This window comes from Pan paniscus, chromosome 3, assembly GCF_029289425.2.
Source record: "Pan paniscus chromosome 3, NHGRI_mPanPan1-v2.0_pri, whole genome shotgun sequence".
Lineage (NCBI taxonomy): Eukaryota > Metazoa > Chordata > Mammalia > Primates > Hominidae > Pan > Pan paniscus.
Genome location: NC_073252.2, coordinates 166,674,836 through 166,700,838, shown reverse-complemented (window position 1 = coordinate 166,700,838; position 26,003 = coordinate 166,674,836). Strand labels below are relative to the sequence as shown.

The 26,003-nt window shown below is 38.4% G+C and overlaps 2 protein-coding genes across 6 annotated transcripts in view; one reads left to right on the top strand and one right to left on the bottom strand.

The window, feature by feature from the left end:
• Positions 1 to 26,003, top strand: part of CBR4 (carbonyl reductase 4) — a 130,949-nt gene that overhangs the window by 93,334 nt on the left and 11,612 nt on the right. The window lies entirely within an intron of this gene.
• The window catches only part of PALLD (palladin, cytoskeletal associated protein), a 423,408-nt gene continuing 401,143 nt past the window's right edge, over positions 3,739 to 26,003 (bottom strand). For all 3 annotated transcript variants that reach the window (XM_063603981.1, XM_034959389.3, XM_034959390.3), the window contains 6 exons: positions 18,113 to 18,207; positions 16,088 to 16,220; positions 10,390 to 10,597; positions 7,722 to 7,887; positions 7,064 to 7,197; positions 3,739 to 5,916 (listed from right to left, as the gene is read on the bottom strand). In XM_063603981.1, the coding sequence (XP_063460051.1) occupies positions 5,744 to 5,916; positions 7,064 to 7,197; positions 7,722 to 7,887; positions 10,390 to 10,597; positions 16,088 to 16,220; positions 18,113 to 18,207 (909 nt within the window). In that variant the 3' untranslated portion in view covers positions 3,739 to 5,743. The remainder of the gene's footprint in view (positions 5,917 to 7,063; positions 7,198 to 7,721; positions 7,888 to 10,389; positions 10,598 to 16,087; positions 16,221 to 18,112; positions 18,208 to 26,003) is intronic.

Sequence of the window (26,003 nt, the reverse complement as noted above, 5' to 3'; positions counted from 1 at the left end):
CTCACTGAGCTTCCTTAAGATTATTATTTTCAATTCTTTTTATGGCATTTCACATATTTCCTTATGATTAAGGTGTGTTACTGGAGCATTATTGTGTTCTTTTGGAGGTATCATGGTTTCTTGTTTTTTCATGTTTGATATGTTCCTTGATGTTGATTTCTATGCATCTGGTAGAACAGTCACCTCTTCCAATTTGATGAAAGGTTTTGTAGGGAAAGACTTATTTGTATTGGGGGATCTTATAGTGTCAGTTAGGTGGGGTGTGTTGGCTTTGGTTCTAGGTGGATGCAGTACTGTAGTGTCTGTGCAGATTCTTCAGCTGTGATCCAGTCTGCTGATGTTTGTAAGTGCCCAGTGGCCTAGGCTGTGAGGATTTGTAGCAGTGGTGGTGCAGCTTTGCTGGGGTGGGCTCACTGGACTGTTTCTCAAATTGGGGGCATGTGTGTGAACGGTGTCAACCAACTTGGGGTCTTGCTTGCTGGGATTGGGGCCACAGGGATGTTTCTCAGGCCCTGGGTACAGGCATGCTCATTTGGCCTGGGGGTGTGTCTGCCAGAGGTGGGCCAAGTGGGCTGTTTCTTGGGCTTGGGACAGTGGTGTGCCTCTCAGCCAGCCAGGGGGTGTGTCCATGGGGGTTGACCCCATGGGGCTCTTTCTTAGGCCCTGGGCATGGTCATGTGACAGCTCACCTGGCCCAGGGGTGTGTCTACTGGAAGTTAATCTCCCAAGCTGTTTCTCAGGCCCTGGGCATGGGCACAGGGCTGCTGGGAAGGTCTAGGGACATGTATGCAGGGATTGGGCCCACTGGACTGTTTCTCATACCCTAGCCTGGGCACAGGTCCACTGGGTAGGCCTGGAGGCATGTCCATGGAGGTAGGGGGCATTGGGCTGTTTCTCAGGCTTAGGAGATAGGCTGGTACTGGTTCTGGCCTGAGGGCATGTCAGGTGCTTAGCAGCTCAGGGGCCCAGTTTGGACAGCTCAAGGGTAGGTATGTATGCTTTGGGAGAATTTGCTAGACTGTTTCTCTGCCTGGAAGTTCAGGCAATGATGGTTGGTTTTCCTGCTGTGCAGAACCAGAGTCACAGCCAATCCTGGGCCCAGGTTCGGAGCCTCCAGGGTTGTGGCATTGCAGTCACCCATGTGTGCTTGGTGGAATGACAGAGCTGCTGGGCTGGAGAGGTGCATTTGCTACTGGGCCCCACAGCAGGCACCTGAGGGGTGGAGAGTACATATCTCATGTTCCTAATCCAGAGGAATGCAGCTGTGCAAATCCACAGTGGCTCTCTAAAGTTGGTTCAGGGCTTGTGAGGACTGTGGAATTCTCCTGTAGTAAGGATTGTAGGTGTTTGCAGTGGCAATGGGGGCTGATGGGGCTCTGCTTACGTTTTCCCAGCAAAGGAAAGTTTCTCCTCTTGACTCCAGGCCAGTCAGAGTTGGGGGATGCAGGGGCATGGGCAGCAGAGACAAGGTGTCTCCATGCTGCCTTCTGGACTTTCAGTGACCGCAGCTACCCCCACTGCACTCCAGTGCTCTTCCTTTCACACTTCAGTTGAATGTTAACTGTTTGTTCATTTGTTGATCCTTTCTTGGGGGGATGAATGCCAGGAACCTCTAGTCAGCCATCTTGCTGACATCACTCTTATGTAACTTCCCTTCCTCATCAAATGCTGTTTTTCATATTTATCCCTGCCAATAGAAGTAAATCCATTTCTTTACCTTTAACTCTGAATAGTAAGTAATATTTCATTGTATGAATTAATTCGTTTTGTTCCTTCTTCTACTAATGACAAATTAGGCTTTCCTCAAATTTTTTATCCTTTTCTACATATTTAAGCTTCTGTAGGGCCTGGTTCTTAATTTTTTTGGTGCCATATGCCTTTTTGACCCTCTGGTAAATCTTCTGGATCCCTTCTCAAAATAATGTTCATGGAGGCATAAAATACATAAAACAAATTATTTTTAAGTAATTATCAAAGTATTAAAAACAAATTTATAATACAAATGCCTATAAATTACATCTATTGATAACTCTAACAACTGCCATAATTTTGAAGTAATGCTGAATTTAGATGGATTTTAAGATATTTCAATATTTGTAATATAATTTTTACTAGGACAGTCCCAGGTATTTTATACTGTTGTGTTTTGTTGCCTACATTCATAATTGAAGGAAATTCTAAATTTCAGCTAGGGGGTAATGTTTTTCCCATCCAAGTTCACAAATTTTAACCATCTGTGGAATTTTGTTAGGTGTGTACACATTTTGTAATTGAAATTTTACTTTAGTTTCCAACTACACTAAAATAATAGCTGAAATTTATTGAGCTCTTACTATGTGCCAGGTACCATGTCAAAATTATCATCCCATATAATCTTCACAGCAGCACAAAGAGAGGGGTGCTATTTTAATCTCCATTTTCCAAATAAGGAAACTGAGGCTTGGGGAGGTAAAGTAACTTGCTTATGGGTCACACATGATCAAAAGAGCTAGGATTCAAATCCTGGTTGGCCAACTCCAACACTCAAGTTCCTCACCACCATAATATAGAAGTTGTATTTCTATAATTTAAAGGGGTCAAACTAAATTTACATGATGATAAAGGAGGTTCTAGCTACTGAGCAAGCCAAGGGGATTGTCATGTTATGCATGTTCATAAAAGGGAGAATCAAGGACAAATTCAGCATTAAAATATATAGTGAATCTTGTAAACTACATAGCAAGTCATGGGGTATAGAAGACAATGTGAAATACACAATTCTAGTCTAATTCAAATGTATCCTCAAAGCTCCATTATATTGCATATGTAAAAGATGAAATATTTTCACCTTATGGAGGCTGTGAATTAGATAAATGACCAGCTTTCTCTTTCCCGTAGTAGGAAAGCCTAGGCCCAAATATGTTGTCCGTCTGTTGTAACTATGTAGATATTAATGCTATATGTGTATATGAATATGGGGGTGTGTGTGTAATATCTCATTCCTTGTTCCATTTATACTTATTTTCTTCCTTTTTCCCTCACTTTTAATTTATATCATCTTGCTGTATTTTATGTATCCTTGTACGTCATGGCACTGGTATGTATTTACATGCATACCTACAGTACATTGCTGTGGCAGGCAGAATTGTAAGATGGCCCCTAATATCCCCATCCTCTGGTGTATACACACCTTCTTTCTCTCAGTTATTCCAGTCAAATGGCAATTTAGCTGCTGCTTTGAAGGGATTTGCAGACGTAATTAAGGTTCCCAAAGTCAGGTGACTTTAAGAAAGGGAGATTATCTGGATGGGCCTGACGTAATTTAAAAGGGACTGGGCCTTTGACAAAGAGAAAGTGTGAGAGGGATCTGAGGTGAAGGAGATTCTCACCACTAACCCTGAAGATGGAGTGGGCTACATGGCAAGGAATACAGGCGGCCTTCAGGAGCTGAGAGAGCTCCTGGCTGAGGGACTAAATGAGACGTCTCTTCTACAATTGCACAGAGCTATCACAACCACTTGAATTTTGAAGAGGATCTTGAGCTCCAGATGAGAATACAGTCCAGCTGATACAATGATTTTAGCTTTATAAGATCCTGAACAGAGAACCCAGCTACATCCTGCCCGAACTTGATTTACAGAACTGTGAGTAATAAATGAGTGATGCTGAAGCCTCAAATATCACTCAAAGTTTATGCTAATTGTTATGGCAGCAACAGAAAACTAAAACTGAATATTTTGCTTCACAAAACTGCAACTATTATTTGTCAAATATTTATTGATGTTAAGTCCACATTATACCAGCACAACAATCCAAAGTAGTATGATAGTACTTTTTTTATAAATACAATATAAAGGTGGCAAAATAATGCTAGTTAATCCCAAACCCAGCAAATCAGCAAAAAAAGGTCACATTCAGAAAAATTTGGCAAGTAAGACATAAGTCATAATTCTACAATAGAGATAGGTCCATGAGAGACTGTGTATGGTATCTTAAATTCCATATTAGCAATGCATGTAAGTGCGGTCAAAGAAACTTGAACCACACTGCATAGAACATCTGCCACCCGGTGCTCAAGCCTATTAATCACTTAAACCTTGGTTGGTTGGTGTTCTTACAAAGAAGTAGAAAGCTGTACATGTGAAACAGTAATATGAAATATATGGGGTGGTACACAGATATAAAATTATTTTAAAAAATACTACGTAGGAATTGAGTAACTGAGCTAAGAGAGGCCACTTATAAATAATGAAAGATACATGTGTTTTGCATAAGGAATACAGTGTTTTCTTTTCATAGCAAAGTACCATTAAAGCCTCATGTTTTATACTACTAGGTCAAATTATTTTTTCTCCTTTTTAAAATTTATCGGTTCCGACTTAAAATCATCAAGTCTGGTCAGAATCAACTCAGTCTAGCTGATGCAAAATCATATGCATTCAAAAAGCAGTCTTTACCGAGATGCCTTTACAAACCTTGGAATCCAGCACCTTCTTAAGGCAAAGTTTCATGGCAGCAGGGAAGTGAACTAATAATTTTCATTTACCACATCTTGGTGTCTTTGAAAAAATACTTTATGGCACAAACCTGTTTTTGTCTCTCCTTATGTCTCCACTTCCTTCAAGTAGACTAGATGCTACAGGCAATTTCTCATTTATGCCACCATGCAGTCTCAATCCATTTTCAACTTGCTCTACATACCTAAAATCTTCCACTACTACACAAACCTCAGACACACTGCAATCTCCACAGCTTGTGTGCTCCACACTTCCAGCTGGCCCTGGGTTCCTTGACTTGTGAATGGCAGTGTTTTTTTCACCTATGTTTGAAGAAAACCAAAGAAAAGCCTGGCCTTTGCTACCTCTCCTGCGCCTTCTACTTTTATCTAAATGAACACACTATAATCATGCTGGTTGCATTTTCCTTCATTCTCCTCCCTACTCCTTCCAAACCCCTGATTCCTCCAAATACTATATATGCCTTGGTCATTTGGGTGGTTTGGATGCTTTTTGTGGAATGAACTGTAATATATTTCTGCTTTATTCAGAGCACTTTATATTATTTATATTTAAATTAGCCTTTTAATATGGTTTGTAAATAAGTTTCCTACCAAGGTAGCATGAAAACACTACACATAAAGAAAAAAAATGTTAAGAACTAAGGTATTAACCTTGTTAGAAAACTCTTTTGATATTAATAACATTTAAGGCAAGTAGTTCCTTCCTTATGATTTAATATAAAAACATTTGCAAAGACAAGGCATTTACTTGGATTTCTTTGTCATCTCTTCTTTCATCCTTACATATTGCACTTGGTTCACTGTATCTGTCTGAATACACTGTGCTTCAGAATCATTGTAGTACTGTTTGTGGTACAACTCCCTCATTAAACATTTCATACTATCAGGCTACACAGCACCTATATCTTGTGTTTAAAGGCACTTGTAGATAATACAAATTGTAGTTACCTGTGAACAATTGATTTCCTTTAGTATTTTGGCATTTTGATCACTTTAATCACAGCAATTCCAAAGTTTTAAATTGGACAGTAAATGTGTATTTTCTGTGCAATGTGTATATTTGTATTAGCATTATCTACTTAAACTAAGTTTGGTATATCAAGTAAGAAAAATATTATTTTGGTGTTTTTTTTTAAATTTCTTATAGTCAAAGGTATGTTTCTGCCTTTTACATAATGTGACAAAGGAATATGTTGGTCAAGGCAATGGCTGTTTCAGTGTTTCAGCTTTAACAAGAATGCTGGATTACAGGTCCTCACTTTCTACCAAGGCAGTATTCAGTGTCAGGTGAGATGGGTTGGCCTCAGGTTGGAACGCTGCTTTGATGTCTAGTCCCTGGTCCGAAAGTGCTGCATAGCGACTGGCTGAGGGCCGTACTTTTTTTGGCTTGGTGCTCTGTGACTGCTGATGCCACTGGGCTACAAAGAAAAAGAGTAAATTAAGATTTTTAATCAAGATATACTTGGAAAGCCTTTAGATATTTCAAATAAATACAGAATGTCTAGATAGATGCAAGGCACATACTCTGTGAAAACTGAACACATCCATGGTAGAAACATGGAAAATTTAGGAACACTTTTGCATTTTACTCACATGTTGCAGATTTACTGTCTATACAGGATAGTGGGAATAAAGCAGCTAGATTACAAAGGTCAAGTGTAGTTTTATCTTTTTTTTTTTTAAGTAAACACTGCAGCACAGGGAATCCTTTGGAATAGATGATAAGCTTCCTAATTCTCGTCCCCCCTCTCCTTTTAAAAAATATTTTCTCTAAAATAATTATAGCACTTAGGAATTCTGCTGGATGTGGATGCTTTAACACTAATCAACTGAAAGGAATCGTACAATAGGGAAGGTTGAGGCCACACATTTCTTGATGACCCTCACATAGTTATTTCAAGAAGAGGCAAAATCTGAAATAAATTCTTAAATAAATTCTTAATTTTTTTCTAGTGTTTTTTTTATGTCAATGGATCACATAATGCTGATTGTACTAGACTGTAAATTCAATAGGAATAATTTTCTTTAAATTTGGGATGCAGGTACACAAATATACAAACACAAGTCTACTGCTGGCTGCTTAAGATATATTAATGAGAAAAGCACTAAGCCACAAAAGTACGCATTCCAGGATCAATGGAACACACGTTTAGAGTGCATTAGGACACTGCGATAGAATATAGGAAGAAATGTTAAAAGGCAGTCATTTGCAGAACACAGTAACAAGAACATGTGAAAAACATGGTTATGCCTTTGCCTACTGTTAACTCCTAAGGATGCTTGAGTAAGGAAGCCACAACTAACTAGCCAATGTAAGATAAATCAACATGCATATTTTGCTAATAATTCAAAGTTCCTGAATGATACTTGGGTATTTGTTCTCCTGGTGTGGTTCACTATTAATGTCGAGAAACTATAAATAGAAAGAGAGAGAGCAATATGAATTTTTTTGACAAATAAAACACAATAGTTGTTTATAAAGAGTAATGTGATTTGCTGTCCAGATGTCTAATTTTTCATAATTTAATGAGTAAATGCAATGAAATGAGATGAAGTGGCACTCACTGTAAACGTCCAGCCTGGCAGTACAGGACACAATCCCTGCTTCATTCTTGGCTGACACAGTATACCACCCAGCATCTTCTTTTGTGGCTCCCTGAATGAGCAGGCAGATGTAGCCGTGGTTGTCCTGGTGCATGCTGGAGAAAAGGATAAAGTCATTAGGGTTCTAAATTTTTTAAAAGTGGCTTTGGACATGAAGCATCATTTTTAATTAGATCATTAGAAACAGAATTGTGCAAGTAGCTGATAATAGGGTCATACTTATTCTGTAGAGATTACTAGCTCCATTAAAGTTAATGGGAGAAAGAACAGACGTCAAGAGTTGAATACATCTGTGTGCTTAATTCCTAGTTGAGGATCTGCCTTTACAAAAACCACTGAATAGTCTTTTATCACTAAAGCAAATGAATTCATCTCTTCTTTTAGATAGAATGATAAACACTTTTAAGAAATCACCATTAGATCAAACACCCATAGCTTCCTTCTAAAAGCTTAATCCTACATTGGGTAATGCATGGTTTTTGTCTTTGATTGATTTCATCAAAAATCAAAACATCTATGTGGCTTTTACACATAGATTTCCATGCTATATAAAATGTATCTTTTGATACATCATTAGGACTGAACAGTTAAGGATCAGGTTCTCATTGTGCAGTCTTACCTCACTCGGTCAGTGCTGTGAGTGAGTGATTCATTTTCTTTCTTCCAAAATATCTGAGGTGGTGGCACTCCCAATACACGACATTCCAGCCGCACTGGGTACCCATCAGCAACTCCTGTGTTTTGGAGCTTCTCAATAAACACAGGGGGTTTGTGTGCTTCTTTAGCTAAGAAAACATGAGATGAATTCTGTATCAATGATATACAAAAGGAGCACTAGAAAGAATTCAGAAGGCTTTTGGAATATTGCTTGAATAGATCTTTTATAATACCATTTTTTACTCCAGGTGGTAAGATGCTAGTCCCCTCTCCAAATTATTCTTTTACCAAGCAAAGGTCTGTATACTTCATTCCGCTCATTTATTTCCTCAATTAATTCAAGTCTGATAGGCTCACACTGTCCACTGGCCATCTGCTTCACAGAATGCCTGTCTGACCAGCTGTGGGAGACTCCTAAGTCATTGCTAGCATCTGTGATTGCTTCACTACTAATTATGTTACCGATCATTCACAGCCTCAACCAACTACTGCCACCTAGTGGTGCTGAGGACAAGTATTTCTAGGAATTTGACCACTTAGATTCCCTCACTGCCATTTGCCATGTTTGCCATGAATATTCTGAATATTTGTAACTCTTAAGTGAGACATGCCATAGAATTTAAAGGGGGCAATTTAAAGGGGAGGCATCTTTATCTAAATTTGGCAGCTTTAAATAGTTACCTGTAAACTAGGAATGTATATCCTATAAATTACAAATTCCACTTTGTATTCTTTGAAGGTTATAAAAAAGCTTTATTATAACCTTGAAGGAAGGAACCCATTAAAAAAAAAAGACAACTTTAGTACTTATTCTGAAAAATTCAGGACTGATTGTTAATAACACTCTGAATAATACCATCCAATGGGAAATTGTTTTCTTGGATCAGTTGTAGTAGTGGTGGAAAGTACTTCAGAGAATGAATAAGGTTTACTTATTTTCTTTTGAACTACCAACAATGAATCTGAGAATGCATTCCTTTTCCACCACTACTCCCTCATCTGGAGTGACAGATATATCACAGCAAAGCAGCTAGGAAAGAGCTCAAAAAGGATGAAAATTCTACCTGAACTTTTCAAATGCTTAATACTCTCCAACACCATGAGTTAGTTAGAAGGTTGGATTTTTATTGAATTTTACATGGTTGCCCATCCTAGGCTATTCTGGGAGAAGTGGGAACAGAAGCTCACTTTGTATTCTTTCTGGGGCTCCAGTTTTGCAAATAACATAAAATGTATAAAACAAGTCTTAATGTCATAGCAACTCCTCATCAGTAAGAATAACATCTACCACTTTGCAGCATTGCTGTGCAGGGTACTAGTTATGCAGAGCTTCATACACATTTTTATGATTTAATCCTTAGGAAAGCACTGTGAGGCATTATATTCCCATTTTATATATGGAGAAACTAAGTCGCAGAGATAGCTATTTGCCAAATGTCACACTAGTAAAATCGACAAGAGCCGGGACTGGAGCAGGTCTGACCCCAAAGACTTTGCTTCCAATTACTGTGCATCACCGTCTTCCGACAGGAGTGCCAGCTGATGCGCACTGAGGTATCTATGTGATCAAAAGGCATATTTAACATCAGAAAAGTGAAGTTTTAGTTTGAGGTTAGAGGAATGAAATCAATTGTAGCATGTAAGAATATAGAGTACTTTGTACAAAACTTGAAAGCATGGCTAACCTGTAGCACCACAGTCCACATATTTACCACATTTTTATGTGAAAACATCTTGGTACCATTATCAGAATCATAATCCAAGAGTTTTGTCAAGACTTCCTGGGTTTTATTCTCATTGCTACTCTATTTCTTGAAAGAGCTCAGTGACTTAGTGTGTTTAGAAGAGCACTAGGAGTCTTGTGTTAAATCCAATCATCAGCTTACTAAGTGGGACCCTGCAAAAGTCAGAGAAGATTTGCTCTGATTATCTCATAAGGCTGATGTGAGGGCCAACTGATACATAACGTACATGAAGCACTTTGCATAAAGAGGTAGAAGAAATAAATGTTTTGTTATGTTCTTTCTTAAAAGAGATCAGGTAATCAACACCTAACTCTTAAGGATGGTATAAAAACCTTTCCATAAATGTGTTTTCCTTTTAGGCTTCTCAAAGCATAAGACTTCATGTAACAGCACTTTTACAGAATTTACCTACACAATAATCAGTGAAAAAGCAAATCTGAGTGTAGTTTCACAATGACTATGAGGGTAGATGACAGTGTTGTTTTAAAAACCAGGTGTGTGTGTGTGTGTGTGTGTGTGTGTATATATATATATATATATAAAACTTTATATATAAGCAAATTCTTTGGTTCTTGGGAGTCCATGCTGCTGTTACTATTTCTCTATGTAACACTAGGGGCCACTATACACACAGGAGGTCGAATGACCCAAAAGAGCTAATAAAATCTTTTTCTCTCTTTGCCAGGTTAGTGGGAGAAATGAAAGATTTCTGTTTCTGTTTTGCTAGGCCTTATAACCATGTCCTCATTGGCTATTTTGATGATACAATCTATTTTTTCAATACTTTGATTTATTTTCCGTATTGGTTAGTAATGTAGAATTAGTTTACATTTGTAAGTCTGATGTTCATTCTGTCAGAGAGCAAGGATTCACAGATGAGCCTACCAGCAACCACAAGCTCCAGGCTGAATGAGTTCTGTCCTGCTCGGTTGGTGGCTATACATGTGTAGATGCCGGCATCACGTGACGTGACTGGCTCTATGATCAGAGAGTGCACCCCGTTCTCACGCACCAGCATCTTGTGAGCACTGTCAGGGCGTACGGGCTTTCCATCTAGTTGCCAGCTTAGATCTGGGGTTGGTAACCCACTGACCTAAATCATAAAAGAAATCCATGTAAATTTTTGTATTAAAACAGAGTGAAATCACTGGTAGCTAAGAAGTCTGCATAAATTCCTCCTTCAGTAGTACAAGAGGTGGCTTTTTTTTTTTTTTTTTTTTTTTGGGACAGAGTTTCACTGTTATTGCCCAGGCTGGAGTGCAGTGGCACAATCTCAGCTCACTGCAACCTCTGCCTCCCGGGTTCAAGCGATTCTCCTGTCTCAGCCTCCTGAGTAGCTGGGATTACAGATGCCTGCCACTATGCCAGCCTAATTTTTAGTATTTTCAGTAGAGATAGGGTTTCACTATGTTGGCCGGGCTGGTCTTGAACTCCTGACCTCAGGTGATCCGCCTGCCTCAGCCTCCCAAAGTGCTGGGATTACAAGCATGAGCCATTGCACCGGGCCAAGAGATGGCTTTTAGTATCAGCTCATGTTACTCTTTTGCTTAAAACTTTTGCTTTAAACTTTGGCTTCCTGAGCACTCACCAGCTTACATCTAAACAATTCTTACAGAGCAACCTAGAGAAGACCGAGATGGGATTTAAAAAATTGCTGTCATGGTCTTACCTTGCCCAGGGCTATAGAGATTAATGGGATGATATCAGCACCAGGCTCTGGGCTTCTTTGAAAAAAGATGTCCAACAATAATAACAAATACTCAGCTGGCATTTATATATAGTACTGTAAAGCTTCTCATCAAGGAGCAGCCATAGTTATGGAGAATGCATTCGTCAGCACACAGGGCTGCTATTATTATTTTATAATCCTTGAAACTGAATAACAAGAGCAATACGAAATTACCCAGAAAGCCATCTCAACAAATTACCATCACAATGGAAACATCATAAAATCTTGAGACCTTGACAGTTGTGTGGACCAGAGATCAGATAAAAGCACATTTAATTGCTAATAACATGTTGTGCCGCAAAGGGTCAGGATGGTCGCCATCTGCCAGCTTTTTAGTTTTGCCCTTGATTTTGAATGGAAGAAATGCACTGTTAAGGAAGGCCTTTTTACCCCCTACCCCCAACTTTACTAGTACGAAGTTATATACAAAAAGATGTCACTTAGACTGTAAAACAGTTCTTTTGAAGAACTAGCTTTGCCAGCATCAGCCAGAGGACTCACAAATTCCATTCCTGCTACGTGATACTCAACTGATATTACCTGCAAGATGCCTCCCACCACACATGTAGCAAAGGGCTACAGCATTTAAAGTAAACTTAAATGACTGGTTAAAAGGATGAAGAGGTTTTGGAAACAAACAGCAGTAGTTAGGCAGCTTGGCTTCTGAGACACTCAGGCTCTGTGTTCTCCTATCTATCCACTTGCTGTCCCCAGCTCTCCATGTACACTGCCTGACCTGTTTGGAGGTCATCAGAAGTGGTGTGGAGGAAGAGGGAGTGGACATCTTTGGTCAGGCTCCTTGTTGTTCCCACATCTAGAAACAAAGCGGCACTGCTTGTTCCTACTTTACCAGGTTAGATCCTAGATAAGCCATCTACTGACTGAAGCCACAGTATGTTTAGTAGGAGAGATGCCCAAAGCACGCATACTCTCAAACCACGTGATTCACAGTGAACCTACCCAGTGGATAGTTACTCATGCTAGGGCAAAGAGAATGCCCCTTGTACCTTTTTTCTAACCCCAGTTCTCCTGGCTAAGTAAAGACAGCATGATCTCAGGAGCTGAAGGTCACCACCAGCAGGTCACAATGTAACTAGATCTGTACTCTCAGCACACATGGAAATAGTGATGCTTGTTGCTATGGGAGTGGAATTAGTTATTTTCCCGAAAATTTAGTACCAGTTAAGGATAATCAGTGTCTAGGAATGTTCCTCAGGGGCTAAAAGGGGAGGGGGCTTTTTGGAGGAAAAGCAAGCTGCTGCTTTAGTGTTTGGCTTATCGTCAGGATTTTTTCCCCTTTCAGCTTAAATACACTGACTTTTTTTTTTTCCTGATCTATCTGTACATGTGGCAAGATTTTTCACTTTTTTTTTTTTTAAGACAGTCTTGCTCCTTGCCCAGGCTGGAGTGCAGTGGGCACAATCTCAGCTCACTGCAACCTCCGCCTCCCGGGTTCAAGCAATTCTCTTGCCTCAGCCTCCTGAGTAGCTGGGATTACAGGCGCCTGCCACCATGCCTGGCTGATTTTTTTGTATTTTAGTAGAGATGGGGTTTCACCATGTTGGCCAGGCTGGTCTCGGATTCCTGACCTCAGGTGATCCACCTGCCTCGGCCTCCCAAAGTTTTAGGATTACAGGCGTGACCCACGTGCCTGGCCGATTTTTCACATTTTCTTTATCCAGGTCAGATCATCATAGTGAAATCAATAGGCAGTTTACTTTTTGTTTCCAATATTCTTTTAATGGCAGGCGTTTTAAGGACAGTTATGTGCCAGTCCAGTGAAAGACAGTACTGTTATTTCTTTCTTAAATATGATTAAAAATAGAGATAACCAGTATGGTAAGTGTGTATATACCCATCATTTAGTCACTCTCTTATTTTTTATATTTAAAAATAAATCCCAGATTTTATATACCATTACCCCCATATAGCTCAGTATGCATTTCTAAAAACAAGACTTTTCCATAATCACAATTCCATTTTACACGTAAAATTAATAATTCTTTGGTATAATCTAATTATCTATTTAAAATAAAATTTCCCTGGTTAACTCAAAACGTTATTTTACAAGTGGTCTGTATGAATTTTTTTAAGTGTTTTTTAATTGATAAAAATTGTATGTAATTCTGCACATTATTTTGAAATATGTATGTGTTGTGGAATACCTAAACTGAGCTGATTAACATATGTATGACTTCATTTTTTTTTGTAGTAAGAACACTTAAAACCTACTCTTAGCAATTTTCAAGTATACAGTACATCGTTATTAACTATAGTCACCATGTTGTACAACGGATCTCTTGAACTTATTCTTCCTGTCTGAAATTTTATATGCTTTGACTAACATTTCCCCAACTTTCCCTCTCCCCGTCTAGCCCGTGGTAATCACCATTCTATTCTCTACTATGAGTTCAACTTTTTTAGATTGCACATATAAGTAAGATCCTGTAGTATTTATCTTTCTGTGCCTGGCCTATTTCACTTCACATTATGTCCTCCAGGTTCATCCATGTTGTCACAATGACAGGATTATAATTTTCCACTGTGTGTGTATGTATGTGTATATATATATATCTCATATTTTCTTTATTCATTCATCTGTTGACACTTAGGCTGATCCCATATCCTGGCTATTATGAATAGTGCTGCAATGAACATGGGAATGCAGATATTGCTACTGATTTCATTTTCTTTTCTTTTTTTTTTTTTTTTTTGGGGAGACGGGGAGTCTTGTTCTGTTGCCCAGGTTGGAATGCAGTGATGCAACCTCTGCCTCCCAGGTTCAAGTGATTCCCCTGCCTCAGCCCCCTGAGTAGCTGGGACTACAGATGCATGCCACCACACCTGGCTAATTTTAGCATTTTTAGTAGAGATGGGGTTTCACCATGTTGGTCAGGCTGGTCTCAAACTCCTGACCTCGTGATCCGCCCGCCTCAGCCTCCCAAAGTGCTGGGATTACAGGCGTGTGCCACTGTGCCCAGCCTCTGATTTCATTTTCCTCGGATATATAAGCACTAGTAGAATTAACTGGATCATATGGCAGCTGTACTGTATAATTCTTAATTATAGACCAAAAATGAATACACACTCATATATATATACAGACTGAAACACAATTTGTGTATTTATACTGTAAAAAATAAATAATGATCCTAAGAAATAAAATATTTTTGTTATATTTATTCTTTTTATACATTTCTATAATCCCAGATTTACTTTCTGAAGAAACAATGCCCAAATCCTCTAAGCAGCCTATATTTGTGTTCTCATATCCCATACAGAACCAGCAGAGGGAGCCCAAATAACTTTTTAAAACCTTATCCATATTTAAGAGTTAAACTAAATTTAAGATCAGTAAATAGGGGGCAAAAAAGAAATCAAACAAAAAATTTTAGAGCAGTGTTTCTTAAATATTTTTTCCCTAAACTCCTTTGAGAAATGGATGAACGTTATCTTACACACATAATTTTGTAGGTAATTTCAGAGTTCAAACACCTAATGAAGCCTGCCTACCCAAGGACCTTGGGTTAAAAAGCCTTGCTGTAGGCCGGGTGTGGTGGCTCACGCCTGTAATCCCAGCACTTTGGAAGGCCGAGGAGGGCGGATCACGAGGTCAGGAGTTTGAGACTAGCCTGGCCAATATGGTGAAACCCCGTCTGTACTAAAGATACAAAAAATTAACTGGGCGTGGTGGTGCGTGCCTGTACTTCCAGCTACTCAGGAGGCAGAGGCAGGAGAATCACTTGAACCTGGGAGGTGGAAGCTGCAGTGAGCTGAGATCACACCACTGCACTCCAGCCTGGGCAACAGAGGGAGACTCCGTCTCAAAAAAAAAAACCCAAAAAAACAAAAAGCCCTGCTGCAAAACAGATGAAAGAAAGATGTCCCTCTAACTTATCTTAGAATTAGAAAATGGGGGCGGGGCACCGTGGCTCACACCTGTAATCCCAGCACTTTGGGAGGCTGAGGTGGGTGGATCATGAAGTCAGGAGTTTGAGACCAGCCTGACCAACATGGTGAAACCCCATCTCTACTAAAAAATACAAAAATTAGCTGGGCCTGGTGGCACGTGCCTGTAATCCCAGCTACTCAGGAGGCTGAGGCAGGAGACCCAGGAGGCAGAGGTTGCAGCGAGCCGAGATTGCACCACTGCACTCCAGCCTGGTGACAGAGTGAGACTCCGTCTCAAAAAAAAAAAAAAAAAGAATTAGAAAATGGGAGGAATAAAAGTCAGAGTAGATATATGGATACAAAATTTGTATGAAAAAAGAATGAAGACATGGTAGATTTATCATATTTATTATTTCAACATTTAAAGGGATAAATAAAACCTCCTGATGACTTTCTAGAGTAATGTCATGTAGGGTTCTGAGTAAAGAACATATTTAATTTAGATTTAAAGTAAAGAATCATAGTAAACAATATATAAATATCCGACATATTTCGCTTTTTCCCCCCCTTAAGCTAGAATCATTTCATTTTTTGAGACAGGGTCTTGCTCTGTCACCCAGGCTGGAATTCAGTGGCTCGATCATAGCTCACATAGCTTCAGCTCCTAGGCTCAAGCAGTCCTTCCAACTCAGCCTCCCAAGTAGATGGGACTATAGGCACACGCCACCACGCCTGGCTAACTTTTGTATTTTTGGTAGAGATGGGTTTCTCCATATTACCCAGGCTGGTCTTGAACTCCTGGGATCAAGCTTTGGACTCTAAAGTGCTGGGATTATAGGTGTGAGCCACTGTGCCCAGCTCTCATTTTATACTTTATGTAATTTCCCCAAAAGGAACTATAGAGAAATGGCAAGTGAGGGAGAAGTGAGGCAATAGGATATGCAAGCAATAACAAAATCTTACTTTGCAGTCCATTCTGCAGAGTTTTCCTTCTTGAACAGTCAGATCTCCAGGAGCCTGCAAGAAGTGAGGTCTGAAGAATCGCTCCTGAATTGGTTCATTTTCGTCTCCACTGTCCCTTGATCTAGAACGAGGCCTTGAAACAAGAAAGATGACAGATAGATAGAAATATAGATAGTAGTTACTTCCAGACTTTTAGTCATCTGTTTTCTTAAAATACATGGGGTAATAATATGATTTCCTTATCTGATCCCTACAGCTAAGATTTACACATTAAAAAATCAGAAAAGCAAAATCTTGTTTAGTTTGGAAGTTTACTATAAATTTAATTGTCTGCCAATTGCAGGCTACTATAAATCATAAAAGGTGGAAATGGAAAAAAATGGGGTATTACATATTAACGTATTTTTCCTAAATATTTTTAAAGCTTTATGAAAAGTAGCATTATTGCTCATTTATTACCAAATCTTTTTCAACAGAAGTTACTAGAACTTTCCACTGTGATTTTTAAATTTGTAGGAAATTAAAAGTTAGTTCTGATAAAAATTCAATATATTTTTAATTAAAATTCCTTTTCATATTAAGCAGGAAAACAAATTACATTTTTAGGCAAGTTTTCTTTTGCATTAGTTATCCATATGCCTAGAGGCATTATTTTTTGCTTTAAAAAATGAGATTGTACAAATCTCCCAGATTCTGTGCATCTCTGTCACTTTTAAAGGTTGCCAGAGAAACCTTTAAGAGGAATACAGTTGAAAGTAATCGCAGGGAAGACTTAAAAGATGTTGAATACAAATTCTGTCAGTAGTGACTAGAAGATAAGTTTAAAAACACTTAACTAGGAAAAGCAAGAGTGGAACAAATGAAAGAAGCATACTAGGCTAATAATTATTAGCTTTTTAATATAGTTTACCCTTCTCCAAGTATAGATCTAATTTATGGGAAAAAAAGCTTTCCAGGACCCACTGATATAAGGAAAGGCTTAAATGTGTTGCAGACAACAAGAAAAGCAAAGAGAATAATGCAAGACAATGGACCTAATCCTGTATATGCTATGTTTATACCCAAAGATACAGGCTAGCATCCTGTGAATAGGTATTGCCATGATGAAGTTAGAATTAAATTTGCACATGCTCTGGTGCCAGAACTGTCTTCCAAATGTTGAACAAAAGTCTGTGTGGATGCAGTCACACAAGGAGGTATAGACACACCACTTGTTTGATGTTTACTCAGTTTTCCTGCCTACTCTCTGTGAGCTAACTATGTATTCTCTTCACTAAAGGAGTTTGCACCTATGGCCTGTAATTTAGACTCAGGACTATTTGAGGATATTCTGTCTATAAAATATCTAAACAGGCCAAGTTGACAGGATGGTTGACTTACTGAATTTTTTTTAAGTGCAAATGTGTTACTAAGAAGTAATAATCCTTTCTCTATCTCTGCCTACCATTGTTCCATCAGTGTCCTTGCATAGACTCAGAACTACTAGGAATGGAAAGCATCTCTATTGCTAGCAGATATCTGAGTATTTAAAAATGTGACAGATCTTACCTACAAGATTTGTAGTCTAATGGTCTTATGTTTTGAACTAAGTGGCTGAAAAATGAACATTAATAAATGAGCTGATTTTAAGAAACCCAGTGGTAATAGCTTTTAATGTGTGTGTCCACTCACACAGCTGTTGGTTACAGAAGTTTGGTTTCCAACATTTGTGTACCATTTAGTAGTATTTTCATATGCCATTTAAAAGTGCTGAGTCTTGATTTATTTGTCTATAAAATATGTCTATTTAACAAACTAATAGTATATGTGAATGGGCTTAGCACACATTAGCGAATGTTTGTTCCCATTCCCTTTCTGCATCGCAAGGGAGCATAATAATCAAGGAGCCACAGGCTTCAGGTTTGCATTCCTATTCTATCTTCCAGTTATGTTTACTTTTGTGGTCATATGATGATTCTAATAGTACTACATTTATAGTAATAAATAAAATAATGTAACACTTCTGGGAAGGAACATGTTAAATACCTTCTGACATGAGGATGGCCTGAGGGAGACCGGGGACTTCGACCTCTTTGGTTGACAGCCTGTACCATTAGCCGTCCAGTACAACTGATGCGGCCCTGTAGAAATATCAGGAAATAAATGATTTGCTATTTAAAACTATTAACCACTAAGCACTATCATGCCTACTGTCCTATTCTCTATAAGACATTATTTCATTAAAAAATTCAGTATGCCATTTGAGTAATGACTAACCCTTTTCAGAAAAACACTTTCCCTGTGAGTTAAGTGCCTCAGTAAAACTATTTTTACTTGAAGAACTTGAAGGTGACAAGGTCTTTTTTTGGAACTCTTAAATAAGCTTTACTGTTTTATCTAGGATGGTATTTAAAATGACAACCCTTGATTAATTGTAACCTGCAAAGGTCTCCGTAACACATGATGGTGAATTGTAAAATATAGCAGGAGGACATCAGTCTCTTGTGAAGATTCCATTTTCATGGTCATCTACCAGCTGTAGCCAATTCTGAAATCAAACCTAGATGATTTCAGTTTTCTCTTTTTAGTAATATACTAATTATAGTAATATACTAATTAAATGTTAGTGGCTGGCCGGGCACGATGGCTCATGCCTGTAATCCCAGCACTTTGGGAGGCTGACGCAGGTGGATCACGAGGTCAGGAGTTCGAGCCCAGCCTGGCCAATATGGTGAAACCCCGTCTCTACTAAAAAAATACAAAAATTAGCCGGGCGTGGTGGCATGCACCTATAGTCCCAGCTACTTGGGAGGCTGAGGCAGAAGAATCTATTGAACCCGGGAGGCGGAGGTTGCAGTGAGCTGAGATGGTGCCACTGCACTCCAGCCTGGGTGACAGAGCAAGACTCTGTCTCAAAAAAAAAAAAAAAAAAGTTAGTGGCACCCCTTCCCCAAACCATACATTAAAATGAGCATGATAAAATGAGTGTTATGTAAGAAGTATGCGTGGGATGATAAGGAGAGCTTCATGACTAAATGAAGCCATGTTCTCATGAAATGAACATATTTGAGATTTAAAAACCAGAAGCAGTTAAATACCTAAAATATGTGGGTCATATGATAAGGGCCTATGTAATTTAAAAAACCTATATTTTGTTCTCTTAAATTTGTCAATTGAAATTTTGATGGGGTGGTGGGGTCGGGGAGATAGCCAGAAGTTGGTTAATGGATACAAAATTACAGCTACATAGGAGGAAAAAGTTTTAGTGTTTCACAGCACTGTAGGATAACAATAATTTATTGTGTATTTTCATATAGCTGGAAGAGTGGATTTTGAGTATTTCCAACACAAATGATAAGTGAGGTGACAGATAAGCTAATTACCATGATTTGAACATTACACATTGTATACATGCTTTGAAATATCACACTGTACCTCATAAATATGTATAATCATTGTGTCAACTAAAAATAATAAAAGCAAAAAAAGTTTGATAAACACTGTCATATGTGAACAGACAAGTAATACTCAGGGCACCCAGATGACATGGATAAGCCACACATTGTTACTTTGGTTTTTGTTTCAGCTCTTTCTCTTAATTTGTTTTTTTCACTGTTACCAGCAGAGTAGCAAAAAAGATGATTTTTCTCCTTCACTCTCTCAGAAGAATGAGAAGATGTGCTTCTAAATTGTGATGACTGCCAAAGGTAACAGCAAGAGAGGAAAAACAAGAAGCAGATGTACCATCAATGATTAGACTTAGTGAGTTCTAGCTCAGAGTTGATGAGAAGCCCTCATGCACTTACACTCAGAATAAAATTCTCCCATTGGCTGTCATTTTTATTGCAAGCTGCCTATAGAGACAGGTAACAGAAGCTGCAGTGTTCTGTGTGTTTTGAAGAACTGCTTTCCAAGTGTGAGTAGACTGGAGTGGGGATCAGGGTGAGGGCACTAGTGGAGGGAATGCAGAGAAAAATCCCATAGCAAGAGTGAAGGGCAGGACTCTAACTGCGGGGGTTCTCTAGGTCTCCTAAAACCTGGACTTCTTTAGGGCTATAACCACCCAGAAAAGGCAAAGACACATAGGAATGTAATACAGACAGAAGAAGGAGGAATTACCAAAGAGAGGTCATCACAAAGAAACAAACATAACTAGTTTTATACCACTACATATGTGACTCCCTCTGGCATTCACGGTGTTTGCTATTGAGGTCACAGTTAAAACACTGTGTTTCCTGAAAATTTCCAAGGAGACATGAAGTCTAACATTATGAAGGAGAATTATTTCTAGCTCAGATTAACTGTACCTGAAGCACAGGCCACTTGATACAGATTCTTATGCTAAACTCTTGGCAAACATTTGGGATTCCCTAAACTAGCCTGAAATCTAAAAATTAATTTCATCCAACTTCTCCAGATCTGTACTTGCTGTAGAAACTCTAGATGCAACTTGCTTAGAAGAGCCCCATCGTGAACTATCCAACTGATGCATCATACAGGATAACACATGAACACTTAACATTAATGATTCTTTTTGGAGGTTGAGGACAAGGAAGTGTGTGTATTGTTTTACACAAATAGCTTCAATTGTCCTGATGTGGGATATGGCTTCCTTATTATGTGCTTTGCGGCTTCCATGATGAAATGCTTATAATTTGGATATATCCTTCCTTGTGATATGAAGCTCAGAAGATCCATGGTAAGTTAAAATGAACTAATCATTTATGCGGTTAGAAAAAGATATAATGTAAGTTAAATTCAGACTTAAACTTGAATTTGGACAAGGAGGTATGGGTTGTTACAAACAGTCAAACAAACACACCTCACTAACCTGGATTTGAGTGCTGACTTTTCCTAAAACTTTGAGCAAATCACTGAATTTGTTCAAGCCTTTGTTTCTTCTTCTGTACAAATAGGGATGCTACATATATCTCTCACAAGGATGTTTTAGGGGTTAAATGATGTAACCTAAATGCTCTTATAAATATCAAATGGTATGTGACATCATAAATTATCATTATTAAATTCCTCATAGCTGGTACTGTGTTATCATGGGTCTGAGACATTATGCATGGACATGCATCAAGATGGTTTTTAGGAGCCCCAGCAGCTTGGCGGACCCCAGCAAGAATTTCCATGTGAATATACTTTACATGAGGTATATGCTTACCTCCTTCTAAAATTCTTTCATATTTAACCAATATCTCCCCTGCCACTTAATGCTCTTAATCCTGGAATGAGCCTTAAATACCTTCGTATGGCATTCAGTAGCTCTGGAATCAGTCTAAGTTTGTAAACCAGTTCTGCTGTCCCTTACGGGTGAGTGACTTTAAGCAGGTAACTTAATCTTTCTAAGTTTCCTTCTCTGTAAAACAAGGCCATATAATTAATACCTAATGGGTTCTTATGAAGATGAAAGGCATTAATACTTGTAAAGCACCTGGCAGCATTGTGTTTTGCATGAAGCCAATGCTCAAAATGTTAAATTATTGTAGCACTCACTATGGATATAATTATAATAACCAGTTTTGAGGCATCCTTTAGAATTGTTAATTTAATGGAATTTTATTTTTCTTGGTATTAGAATGTAATTTACTCCAAAGGAAAAACAAAATACCTTTGGCATAGGAGGCAGACTATGTGGGAAGCAGATTAGCCTTTTTAACTTCTGCTGGTGCTTGAAAGGTGCTAAGCACAATCATACTGAAATGTACTTGTTAGTGTGATGGCTGCATTTGATGTGGAGGAGGAAATATGCCCTATTCAGCTCTAAACAGATCCTTGATATGCTTAGCCTGCCTCTTCCTCCCCTCTCAAAAAAAAAAAGTAAACAGGTTGGCATACTACTCTGGAAAGGTCACACATTTCTACACTGTTTTCAGGGTTTTTGCTGCTACTGCTTAGAACCATATATACAAATATTGCCACAGAATATTTCCTTAACTTCCCAAATTTAAGAAAAAGGAATAGTTATCATTTGTAATCTCTCTATTCTGATACCAACCTGCACTTCTGAACATGAAAGGGGAAGGTGTGGTCTTCAGGAGGCAGAATTATTAGTTTGATTTATACAGTGTTATTGGCTAAATATATTACTAACCAATACATAACCAGGAGCATTTAGAGAGCATCCAAACTAAGAAGTTATATAATTTTGTCGTTTTTGTTTGGGGGAAAAAAACCCCCAGAGTTCAGTGAAGCTTTTTTGAAAAGATGCCTTCCATGTGCATAATAGAAAATTCAGGTTTTTAAGTCTGAACATACTATTTTTGACAAAGGTCATATAGAATTAGCAATGTGATTTTAATAATAATATGCCTATTAACCCTGGTAATCATAGTTAGTAGGCTCTGATGCACATTAATGCTGCTGCATTTGCTTTTATTAATTTTCTCATTTCTATCTGCTTTACTATGAACATAAGAATAATGGAAGGGAATGTTTAGAGTGAAGCTTGAAATGAGCCAGGAAACCTTATAATGCTAAAACAAAACACAAGCAACAAACTAACATTTTATATTTAACTCAGTTGTGTGTTACTTTTCTATTCCAAAATAATCCACAGAGTTTAAAGCTTATATTACAAATAAGTTTGAATTCTTAAAGTGATTCTGTATTAAACATCCAGCTAGTAAAGATTATTTCATACCTTGTGCAAGGCCAATTATTTATGTAATATGGAAATAACATTTATATTTCAGAGTTTATGAAATTTAACTTGTGGCACACAGGTCTTCATAAAAGCTTGCCACTTGTATACATAATGCAGTTTGAGGAAACATCAGACTGCAAAATAGCCATTCCAAAATCCAAGTGCAATACAAAGTAACTTAGCAACACAACAAAACAAAGTAAAACATTCGTGTTTAGATGTAGTTGTTCTTAAAGATAGGATTAGAGTCTAAAATAAACTGTATTTGTGATCCTCATTTTGGCATTCTCTTTGGTGTAACTGCACAGTCACTCATTATTTTGCTAAACTATGTGATTGCTTTGGTCTCTTATGAATTGCTTGAGCTACACACATCGAGTGTGATACACAGCCCAGTATATGTTTAGAGCTGTGTGTTGTATCCCAAGTAGAATTTGGATGCAGTCAACAATATCTAATGTTTTTCTAATTCCCAAAAGATTAACCCAGGTGGAAAAATATCATATTCTATAAAATATTCTGCTGAACTTTAATATTTTCCTCCCTCCTTGGTTCTCACCCTTCTCTTGGCTGCTTTCTGTAATTATTTTCCACTGCTCAGGAGAGCTCTACCGTCTGTGTTTCATTACTGAACTAATTTTTCCACTCTAGTCTTCCTCTTTTCCTTGGTTATTTCATATCATCTGGGCTACAGTGTACTAGAAAACATACATGTATTCTCCCTTTCAAACCCAAATACTTTTTTTTCTAAACCCAAATAACTTTAAAATTTCAAAATTTAAGGTAACTAAAGGGCATTAAGGAAGTAAGGAGTCAACTTCAGTTTTCTGTCAACTACACTTTATGCTTTTGGGATTACTATATCTTGAAAGATTTAGCTATTTTGAATTTTTTTTCACTGCCTTTTATGACATGACTATTTAAACTCATGTCTTAATTCATAAATTATAAGAAAAAAGTTTTAATATACAGTAATAGATGTTGTAAAGCTGAGATTCTAAGAGCATTAAACATTTCCAGAATGGCATCCTTACAGCAACAAATGGTAACTTATGCCAAGAGTTAGGTAGAAAAATGGTGTGTCACTGGTCATGGTTTAAATGCCACTTTGTTTTTCTAATGGATAGTGAAGTTCACTCCAATTTTTAAGTGATGACTCACAGAACTTATATCTGCCATATTTGGACATACCAGTTACTGAAGCCCCCAAGACAGAAAAGAAGGGGTTTTACTCTTGGAATTAAAATCAACTAGGCAACATGCTCAGAAACTTGGAACAAATACTACTACTGCTAAGTGGCATAAATATCAAAATTCTCTCACAGCAATTTCAGTGGGATATATACATTTACACACTGAGGCCTAGACTTCATGAGTTTCCCTTCCTTTTGCCTGTCTTGGGTTATTTAGGTAAAGAAGACTCTTAGCTCTACCCCTTAAGATGTTGGGAGTGTCAACTGATCTTTGGAGTTGGTTGGAATACTATAATAGGTAGTGTTAGAAACTGGTCTGTTTACTGTGATGCTCTGGGTTCTTTGAATCTTTTTTTTTTCTCCTTTTGATAGACCCAGAGTAGTTATTTTACCCTTGGCTGAAATCACAGGTTGGATAGGATATTCTATTAGGAGGGCTGTTCTTGGTCCACTTCTCATTGCTTTGTCTTCTCTCCAAAGGGTAGAGCAAAGAACCAGAGAGGGTTAACCATGGGGCTCAGCCTGGGATTTGCAAAGCAGAGAATTCTGGGGCCTGGAATGAGGGCAGTAACCACTGTCTTTTGGGGCTTCTCTTGGCCCTGAGGGTGCTGAGAGCAGAGAGCAGCTTCCCAGCTTCATGTGTGGCTGATGTCAGCTGTGCTATGGGTGTGGCCGTTCTCTAGCTCACAGCTCCTCCACCCAAGCCCACAGCTGTGGCAGTTGTGGCACAGCCACATCTGCTGCCTAAGTCCTTTCCCATGGAGGTGATAAAATGGAAAAGCCAGGAGGTCAGAAGACCACACAGCAACAACATACTGGGTAGAAATTCCATCCCAAATTGACTTGCTTACTTTCTGACAGTACTGTGGGAACGGAGTACCTAGACACAGAACTGATCCTTTACATCTGGTTCCACAGGCTTCTGTTGTAGGCCTGTTGCTTTAAGATGGGGTAGTTACTGTCTCTGAATTAAAATAATGACAATAACTAGCATTTATTGAAAGCATAGCATGTGCCAGGTAAACTGAATGCTTTTTACATGTACTATTTAAATCTGTATTATTATTATTATTATTATCCTCATTTTACGAGGGAGGAAACAGGCACAGAGAAGTTAAGTGACTTGCTAAGGTCACACAGGTAGTGAGTGGCAGAGCTAGAATTCCAGCTGAGGTTGCCTGATGCCAAAGTTCATGCTCATAACCCCTGTACTGCATGGCCTGCCGGCCTCATCCTAGGTTTTTCAGTATCATCAGTGTTGCCCTACAATCTTGGTATTTGTAGTAACATTTCTTTTTTATTTCCTTCCTTTCCTTTTTTTCCTATGTTAACAAGGGTTTCTTTTTTTTGGCATTATATATTGGGCTTTGGGTAAGATTACATTTATTTTCTAAAAATTTATTTTTGGCTAATGGCAGTGGCTCACGCCTGTAATTCCAGTGCTTTGGGAGGCTGAGATGGGAGGACTGCTTGAGCCCAAGAGTTCTAAGCTGCAGTGAGCCATGATTATGCCACTGTACTCCAGCCTGGGTGACTGAGGAAGACCTTGTCTCTAAATGAATAAATAAAAATTTCTTTTTTATTCTAATTGACAAATTATAATTGTATATATTTGTGGGGTACAATGTGATATTATATGTATGTAATATGGAATGATCCAAGGGAGATTTTCAGCAGCTCACCTTCATCTAGTGACTTCATAATAATTTGTCAAGAGAGTTTAAATGATTGGAGACTACTGACCCCCAAGGCTGGCCTGCTGTCTTAAACTCTGCACACTGCCATTGGCCATGAGCACTGAGTCAGTCCTTCCTCACTGAGAACTTTTCCACATGTAAAAATGCATTATTATAATTTGAGGAAGACACTAAGCGGACTCACAATTGCAGTTTTACGTTTATGTTCTTTTGTTCTATAAAATGGCTTATTCCAATAACAATTTAAAACATGCTAAGAAAAATGCCTTGAAATTAATAGCAGGTTCCCAGTGTTGGCAAATACGTAAGGACCACAGATAATTCCATCCCATAATATACCCCAGCCTTTCTAGGGCAAAAGAGGAATAAATGACCCAACACGAAGAAAAATTTTG